This window comes from Oryzias melastigma, linkage group LG5, assembly GCF_002922805.2.
Source record: "Oryzias melastigma strain HK-1 linkage group LG5, ASM292280v2, whole genome shotgun sequence".
NCBI lineage: Eukaryota > Metazoa > Chordata > Actinopteri > Beloniformes > Adrianichthyidae > Oryzias > Oryzias melastigma.
The window spans coordinates 31,086,030-31,095,788 of NC_050516.1; the positions used below are offsets into that span (position 1 = coordinate 31,086,030).

General features: G+C 35.6%; 1 protein-coding gene across 1 annotated transcript in view; it reads left to right on the plus strand.

The window, feature by feature from the left end:
• Positions 1 to 9,759, plus strand: part of LOC112144585 (S-adenosylhomocysteine hydrolase-like protein 1) — a 21,468-nt gene that overhangs the window by 5,820 nt on the left and 5,889 nt on the right. The window contains exons 3-10 of the mRNA XM_024269173.2: positions 570 to 681; positions 761 to 904; positions 2,426 to 2,526; positions 2,596 to 2,698; positions 3,168 to 3,262; positions 3,345 to 3,451; positions 5,223 to 5,339; positions 9,632 to 9,695. Coding sequence (XP_024124941.1) covers positions 570 to 681; positions 761 to 904; positions 2,426 to 2,526; positions 2,596 to 2,698; positions 3,168 to 3,262; positions 3,345 to 3,451; positions 5,223 to 5,339; positions 9,632 to 9,695 — 843 coding nt within the window. The remainder of the gene's footprint in view (positions 1 to 569; positions 682 to 760; positions 905 to 2,425; positions 2,527 to 2,595; positions 2,699 to 3,167; positions 3,263 to 3,344; positions 3,452 to 5,222; positions 5,340 to 9,631; positions 9,696 to 9,759) is intronic.

Here is a 9,759-nt window from a genome sequence, read left to right on the forward strand (position 1 = left end):
TTTTATGTATTTTTTGTTTCTTTGTGTTCTTTTTGTTGTTTGTTTTGATGTTTTTTTTCTCAGGCAATATGAACTATATGACATATAAGGATATTGGGCAGAGGTTATTTATTTAAAACGTCTTGAGTTATTGATGTATTTATTTTGTATTACACAGAGACATATTTGGTTAAAATAGTTTAACTAATTTTTTTAAATGAGGCAGAGAAAATAAGTTTTCTTAATTTGTTCCCTTCCATTTCCACCAAAGTCAAGAATATTAAGTATTTTTTGTCATGTGCTATGAAAATAAAGTAAATAAATAAATATTGGAGCTATCCAGTCGTACATTTCTGATCCAGATTCCAGCTCAGACGAGGAAAACGAAGACGTTCATGGATCTGTTTGTCTACAAGTGGATGCATCAGAATGGAGCAAGAAGCTTCACAACAATTTAAATAAAGAAATATTCAGAAACTCTTAATTTTCTTAAAATAAATCTTCAATTGTGAGAAAATGCCTCAACAACATGTTTGTATTGGTCATTAAATGACATAAGTAAACCTGATACGTGTTTTTGTGCATTTCAGCAAATCCAGTTTGTAGAGGAGAAGCAGGAGTTCAGCCGGTTCCCCACAAAGACCGGCCGGCGCTCGCTGTCCCGCTCCATCTCCCAGTCATCCACAGACAGCTACAGCTCAGGTCAGACCAACGTCTCCAGCCACAGCAGAGCTGAAGCCTTTGAACGTGACTGATTATTCGCTGCTTTTTTAAATCACAGCTGCGTCCTACACGGACAGCTCTGATGACGAAACTTCACCCCGCGACAAAACCCAGATCAACTCCAAGGGCAGCAGTGACTTCTGCGTCAAAAACATCAAGCAGAACGAGTTTGGCCGACGGGAGATTGAGATAGCAGAACAAGGTAACGCTTTTTACCCACAATTCCTTCTCAAACTTGACTTATTCTGGTGTTTTCTTTCCTAAAGTCAAACTCCAATCATCTTTTGATCCATTGTAAAACCATTCCTAGTGGTTATTAAATTATGATGATGTCATTTTCAGCCAAAATAAGCAAGAAAGTGTCGTTTTCTTGGATGTATTTCCTGCAGAGCAGCTGGAGTTTATTAGAAATTCACCTCTGAGTTGTGATTGTTGGGATGGAGGAACCATATGTTCTTATTTCTCGTCAGCTCCTGATTCACAACACTTTAAATAAAGAAATACTCAGAAATACTGTTTGAAACTTAAACATCCTAATACTGTATATGTCCTCCATTGTTAGAAAAATGCCAAAAGAACATGTTAAAAATACCGTTTTATTAGAGTGCGTCGCTAAGAAGTAAAAATGAGATTACATTTTTGTTCTATTAATTAATCGTGACATGTAATTAATAATCAATTTTAATTGCAATGATTTTAAATCCAATAATAGCTGTAAAAAAATAATTTTTAGTTATTTTCTGAAGTTTGTGACATTGTGGTGCTGTAAAAGATGAAAATAAAACTAAAGAGGTGGCTATAATATATAGTTTTTTTATTATAAAAGACTGTCAACCTTTATTTTGACACCACTGAAGGGTCATTTTATTTCAGTCTTGAACAAATTACAAAATAAAAAAAAAACATCAGGCGCTGAGTGCTTTAATTTACACATCAAACCACAATAGGAAGACTTTTCTGAGCAACCAAAAAATATTGAACACAAACTTCTCATTAATAGCATAATTCAAATGTTGATATACATTATTCCACAGTTTATCTCAACAGGAAGACAGTAAAAAAGACACAAAGTGGTTTTATAGTTTCATTTGTTTGGGTGAATTTGATCATTTCAAAGACCGGGATGAAGCAGGATAGAAAAAGAGAATCTAAGAAAGAAGAAATTTAACTTTTTAGACTTTATTTTTTTAGAATAAACTTTTGCTTCATCATCTGAACAAAATGAAGCGCTAAGACGTGAACTTTCCCGCTGAAATTTAACTTCTCATGACGATCACTTTCCTCAAAAAGAAGCTGGAGCGGAGCGCGGTTCGTGCGCCTCGCGCTGAAGTCGTTACCATGACAACGCGACACATCTCGTATTAAAAAAACTATTCAAATTGAAATATATAACAGGACTGAAGCTCTAATCATTTATTTAACATTTATATTTTATTTTAGCTGATGGTTTGAGCGGGATAAAATTTTCCTCCAGGTGTGCAGAACACAGAAGTAACCATGAGATTCACATGTTAAAAAACAAACAAAAAAAAAACTAAAATGTCTGTAATTAATTAATCACAATTAAAATAAATAAATTGACTGTCCTAGCAGAAACCAAACCATCCGCTATGATGCACAAATTGTCTGATCTTCCCTTTCATGTAGACGTAACCCTGGATTCTGCGTGATGGCGAGCTGTTTTCTGAGTTCTCCGTCGTGACTTGTTCTGTTTTTTTCTCAGATATGTCAGCTCTGATTTCACTCAGGAAGAGAGCACAGAGTGAGAAACCGTTGGCAGGTGCCAAGATTGTGGGCTGCACTCACATCACCGCGCAGACCGCAGTAAGAATCTCGCGCCCGTTTGGCGTCCAACCCAACAAGCCGCATCTGAAACTGTGTTTGCGTGTCCAGGTGCTCATCGAGACTCTGGTGGCGCTCGGCGCTCAGTGTCGGTGGACAGCCTGCAACATTTACTCCACCCAGAATGAAGTGGCTGCTGCTCTGTCAGAAACCGGTAGGCAGCAGAGACGCTTGAGAACATTTTTTATCTTCTTCATACCGCGGTGTTTCTCAGATGTGCTGGCAGTGAGCCACTGAGCTCATTTCTGTGTGAAAATGTCAAAGCCATGGTTACTGTTTGGACGTGTTAAACATTCAGCCTGCACGGATAATAGAAACCCATAAGTACTACCGGACAGATCCACTTTTCCGTGCCTGGTTGCTACGTGACGATCCGTAAATCTGCAGAGCAGACCTTTGTCACGAGGAGAGGAGCCACAACTCTGAGAGTGACAGCAGCTCGGATTAGTGACATATTGTTATCCCGGCTGGGCTGTTCATTAAACCGTCAGCAGTTTCTGAAAGAACAAACATCCGCTGATGTCCCACGCTTGATTAAGACAAACAGGACTGATGGTTCTCATGTCGCCAGACTAATGCCGTCTCAGGTTATTAGGTGGATTGATTTCTCTCTAATGTTTCAGGCGTCGCCGTGTTTGCCTGGAAAGGAGAATCTGAAGACGACTTCTGGTGGTGCATTGACCGCTGCGTCAACACGGAGGGTTGGCAGCCCAACATGGTCTGAAACGAATGTTTTTCTACTCTCATAAGGACGGTTTGTGACATTAAAATGACAAATATTCGCCTCATTTATGCATCAGATCCTTGACGATGGAGGAGACTTGACACACTGGGTGTACAAGAAATACCCCAACGTCTTCAAGAAGATCCGAGGCATCGTGGAGGAGAGTGTTACTGGCGTTCACAGGTGGTTGTTTTGTGTGTTTAAAGTTTTTTTTTTTCTTAAAATCCAAAACTAGCAAAAATAATTCTAACAGCAGAGAAAAAAACTGGGAGATTCCCAGTGAATTTCTGTTTCCAGTACAATATGGAAAAAATAAAAGATGATAATGTATAATGGTGGAAAACACATTTCAAAATTAGATTTTTAATCTATAATTTGGGTATTTCTGTTAGTAAATTTCCTAAAAATGTACTGCAATAGAACCATATGCAAGTATTTCCTGTATTCAAATGCAAAACATTTTATTCTTTTTACGTTTGAGCCTATTTATTGCTTTACATGAGGGGTCTCAAACTCAATCGCACAAGGGGCCAAAATCCAAAACACTCCTTAGATCGCGGGCCGAACAGGATAAATATATGTATTGAACACTAAAACTAAATTTTTAAAGCTTTAAAACTGCTATTTTTTAACATAATTATGAAGTAGATGTATAGCATTACCTGTGTTAATGCTATAAGCTGAATTTGGCTGCTGAAGATGCTGAAATTGATAGTTAAAAACGCTGGAGCTGAGAGCCAGCTAAACTGTTAGCTTAAATTAGCCAAAACTGTTAGCGCGTGAACTTTAGCCTAACTCAAAAACAGCTGAAAAACTTAAAAACAAAAGCCAAAATTAGGCAAAACAGCTAGCATGTTGCTGAAATATTAGCTAAACTCTTCCAAAAAGCTAGCAGAATGTCAATCTTTAAAACTTTAAATCTGTCACTTTTTAAGATAATTAAGAATAATGAAAGGAAGGAATATTATTCCAGAATAAATCAACTTAAACCTTAAATAACTTTCAATGTTTTACTCTACGTAAAAGTATATTTGGTCAAAATTATACAAGTTAGAAATGAGCTCAAGATAACATCGGGTCATTAATAACAACAAAATAAAATGATCTGGAGGGCCGGATAGAATTACCTGGAGGGCCGGATCCGGCCCCCGGGCCTTGTCTTTAACACCTTAACATTTACATGAACAGTTGGTACAACCAGACTTACCAGCAAAAGAAAAACAGATGAAGTTAAGGCACAACTTTTTAAACAAATGAGGTGGTTGAGCACCTACTGTAACATATGAAATGTGTGACAAAAAATGGAGACAGTAAAAAAAAAAAAAAAAGTTTATATTGGTCCCTTTTAACTAAAGTTAGATCCCATAACTCGTTTAACAATCAGCTTGAAAAAAGAGAAGGGTTTGTAAAGAATTCACTTCATTACAACTTTAGATAGAAGTATTAAATCGAAGAGAATACTGCAAAAGACTAAAGAAAATATGTTTAAAGACTAACTTATGGGTCAAGTCAGGATCAGCTTAAAGTGAACAAATCGAAATCTTGAAAAATAGACATTATATCTGAAAAAAATAACATTTGAAAACAAGACGTAAATTTGAAAAAATAAATCTGAAAATTAAAAAAAACATTTAAACTTGAAAAAAAAATCAAAACTTGAAATAAATATTAAAAATTTGGGAAAAAAATAGTGAAAACTTGAAATAAAAAAAAACTATAAATGTAAAAATTACTGATTGAAAAAAAAATCCATTAGTAACAGCTGCTGTTTTAAATTTTCTTTTTTTCTGAATCTTCACTTTCAGACAGTTTCAATTCTGATTTTCTAGTTTTCACGGCTGAGCTGAGTCTAATTTTACATGGGGGCGGGGCTTTGAGCTCATTGGCTACCCAAAAATGCATCCCATGATTCCCCAAGATGAGGAACGCATGTTGATTACTGCTTCATTTCCAGACTGTATCAGCTCTCTAAAGCTGGAAAACTGTGCGTCCCAGCCATGAATGTGAACGACTCTGTGACAAAGCAGAAGTTTGACAACCTGTACTGCTGCCGGGAGTCCATCCTGGATGGGTAAGTCTTCATATAGTCCAGGGTCAGCAACCTTTAACAGTAAAAGAGCCATTTGGACTTGTTTTCTACTGATCAAACCTATAAGTAGCCGCATAGAATAGAATAGAATAATTTACTATGATGGACTCAAAGTCCAAATAACAAGACTGTAAAAAAAAAAATGAAATTCATACATAAAAGGTACAGTAATTTTATTTTATTTTTTGTTCTTTTTCCCCTCTTTGTCCTCAGTAGTCGTACACTGCAGGGTTTTGTTATTTTAGTTTGGGGTTGGTAGTCTTAGTTTGCGGGCTTTGTTTATTTGTTTTCTTTAGGTAGTTTTGGTTTGGGGGAGCTGCTGACTCCAACGGTCGACATGGTTGGTCAGCGGTCTCCATGACTTATTTTATGATTGGCTGAGGAGCCATTAAGAGATAAAAGAGCCTCATGAGGATCAGGTTGCAGACCCCCGTTATAGCCCCAATTTCACAAAAAAATGCCTCCTGGTCCCCTGGAGGGGAGTGAGAAAGAAGAACAACATTTGAATTGCACTGCACCAAACGGAAGGACATAGAACTAAATAAAATAAATAATAAAGAAAAGAGGAGAGGGGAAGTAAATGAGAGAAGAGAACAAACAGAGAGCGAGGTACAAACTCTTGTGGGGTTATTTCTGTTTGGTGACTTCACTGTTATTTAATACGTTTTAATGATTAGTTTGAAGAATTTTCTGTTTTCACTCTAAAATAAAAAAATTGTTGAATTTTTGCATAATTGAACCATATATATATTTTTAATCTCCATTGAATTTGCTTAAATTTGCCAGTTCATCCATCCACATGTTAATGCCGAAATGCATTTTTTCCAATCGTGATGCTTTCACTCTGGGTTAAATGAATGACTGAATTAAACTTTATTTATACAGCACTTTACAACTCTTGTAGGGGTACCAAAGTGCTTCACAATTAAAGAAATACGGAATAAAAAAATGCTAAAATAGGCAAATTAAGAACAAAATTAAAAGCTGCATAAAATTACAAAAAACAGTTGACAATAAAATACATAAAAGGCAAATAAGAATGCAATAAAACAAACAAAAATAAATAAATAAAATGCCACCAACTAGTAAAGCCATTCTAATTCTTTATTTCATTCTTTATTTCCTTTTTTTAAATTTTAAATATTTTTGTACAGCACTTTGAATTGCCTTTGGTAGGAATTGTGCTTTATAAATAAACTTACTTGCTAAAAAGGAGCATTTTATGACATTTAAAGCTGTTTAGGGCTGATAGCATGCGCGCGTCTACAGGAATGTTATTCCATAACTGAGGGCCGGCAGTGGAAAAGCTCCGCCCCCCCCCAGCGTTTCTATAAAGCAAATATTGGTTAGCAGTCCTTAAAACTCAAGAATGGTTGATGAGAGTTAAAAGCTCAACTGAGGCAAGCCGATGACGATCTTTAAAAACGAACCGTAAAAGTTTAACCTCTTTAATTTGACTGATTTGAGAGCAGATTCTAACAGAGCATTGACTGTATAAGAGAACTGGACCGAGTATGACTTCGCCCATAGAAAAAGGTTTATTTCTGGCTCCAACCAAAGGAAGTCTATTCAGTCGCCATTTTTTCGCAATACGGATGCAGCATAATGCAGCCAGAAATCGTCAGTAGTGATTGATTAATCATCATTTCTATGGCAACCACTCTCACCAGTCGGGAGGGAGCTTGTCGGAAGTCCCCGCCTCTATCGCTTGAAAGCAGGTCCAGTTCTCTGATGCTGTCAATGGAACATAGAAAAGAGCCTGAAAACATCCCATAATAACATCAGCTGTTTGTGGGCATTATTACACTTTGTAGAAAACTTGATTATATTAAAATAAGGAAGCAAACGGTGAACACGCATTGAGCCACAGACAGATATACAATCAGATCATTGCAGGGCAGTGAGCTTCTGCTCTGTCCTCCTCCTGAGCTCAGCTATTATGTTTTTAAAAACAGTCTTTGTAAATCATTTCCTGGTTGAGAACAACTTTAGTTCTTGTTTTTCTGATGTTAATGACACACATGATCAACCGGGAGAGACGTCCCTGCAGATCTGGGAGTTTCTCTGTGAACATTAAACATCAGGACTCGTCTGAACTCTCGTTGCTTTTGTCTTGTAGAAGTCAATCAAAAGAAGTTTCAGATTCTCATTATTGGATGTCATTGGACAGATTTTGGTTTTCACAGAGCAGTTCCTCTTCACTATGACTCTGACTGGGACTCTGTAGAGGGAGATCAGCCAAGCAGGAATTATTTCTCCTTTACAGTGTTTCAAATGTACGTCTCCTCCACTTAAATGGTCATTTAAAGATTTTATAAAGAGACAATCCTACGACGGAGTATTAGGGTCAGTTTACAAACAGATTTATTACTACTTTAAATTTTGTAAATTTACGAAAAAAGTCCTAATTGTTAATTATGAGATTATTTATGTCTTAAAAAGGTCATAGGCTAAATTTATGACTTTTTTATCTCCTAAATTTACGAATTAAAGTTGTAAATTTACAAGATTTAAAGTCGTAAATTTACCAGAAAATTATCTTAAATTTACTAGATTAAAAATCATAAATTTACAACTTTTAATCTTGTAAATTTACAATTTTTAAAGTCGTAATTTTACAAGATTAAAAGTCAAAGATTTACAAGACAAATTCTTGTAAATTTAAGAGAGATTAAAAGTTGTTAATTTACAAGAAATGTTCTTGTAAATTTACAAGAATAAAATTAGTAAATTTTTAAGATTTAAAATAATGATTTTATTACTTTTAATCCTGTAAATGTAAAACTTTTGCAGTTGTACATGTACAAGATTAAAAGTCGTTAATTTACAAGAAAACTGTGTATAAATTTACTAGATTAAAAGTCGTAAATTTAAGAGATTAAAAAAAATAATTTACATGAAAAATTCTCATAAATTTGCAATATTAAAAGTTGAAAATTTACAAGAAAAATTTGCATACATTTAAGAAATTAATGTATGCATTATGTATTATGAGATTTACAAAATTAAAATTGTATTAGTTTTAAAGTAATAAATGCACATGAAAGATTCTCGTAAATTTACGACTTTTAATCCCCTAAATATATGAGATTAAAAGTCGTAAATTTACTAAAACAATTGTATACATTTACAAGATTAAAAGTCGCAAATTTACGAGATTTGATGTTGTAAGTTTACAAAAAGAATTCTTGCAAATTCACGAGAAAAACTTGAAATATTACCATTTTTTGCTGGCCTTAATACTCTGCCGTACAATCCAGTTTATGTTAAGACTTTGACATTTTTGCACAAGGACCCCAAACAACAGTTTGTAATGCAGCGTTCCCTCGTTTATCGTAGTGTTCTTGTTCTAAGACTCTCCTGCAGTCGGTGAAATCTTGAGAGTAGGAATATATAGATGATTTAAAAGCTCTAAAACTCCTCACACTCCAAGACAGACATGAAAATCTTCACACTTGTTTAAACTCTCTTGTTTAAACTCTTAAAGTTCAAATCTCCATTGAAAAATAATTTTAGTATGATGAAACCAAAGATCTGATTGAAGATTTATGTAAGTGTGGAAAACTGGATGCATTCTCCTGAACAGGAGACACAGCACAGAGGAGATTGATTGACAAGGTCAACATCCAATCAGGAGGCAGAGCATGGAATGCTGTTAAATGGATGCAAAATGCCACTGAAAAAAATTTGCAATATGGCGACGGATTCCTGTTCATGTAACCTGTCCCAAGGACATTATGTCTTTAGACCCATAGAGCTTTTCTAGTCCCAAGAACCAGCCAGAAGGAACTGAGGGGATAAAAGAAAACTGCATCTTCCCCTTTTCACTACATCATTTTACTGACCAGTCATCCTCCTCATGGCTTTTCAGATTTGCACTATTATTCTAGAAAATAAAAGCTCCAACGTGACGCTGTGGATGACTTGAGCTGTTTGGTCTGTCGTCCGTCCGCATTTAGGCCGTTGCTAAGCAACAAAAGGGTTCTCTCGTTTTTAGTGTTGATTAAGCTCAGGTTAGCTTTCACACCTGCTCAATGAAGCAAACACATGGGTGCAGACCAACCAGCTCAGTGTGAAAGTGCCCTATTTTGTATGACAAACTGATGTGATGGAAGTTGCTGGATTCTGAGACGCTTTTTAAGATCATTATTGTGTCACCTATAGATGACTGAGTTAAAAAACTTGAATTTATCCTAAGCAGGTTTTCTCTGTCTTAAATCACTTCTAAACACTTTCCACAAATGGTGTTAATCTGCTGTGTCAATCCTCCACAGCCTGAAGAGAACCACAGATGTCATGTTTGGAGGGAAGCAGGTGGTTGTCTGTGGGTATGGTGAGGTGAGATCCTTTTTGGAACATTAACACATTTCTCAAATCCTGATTTTTTTTTTTTTTTTTTTTT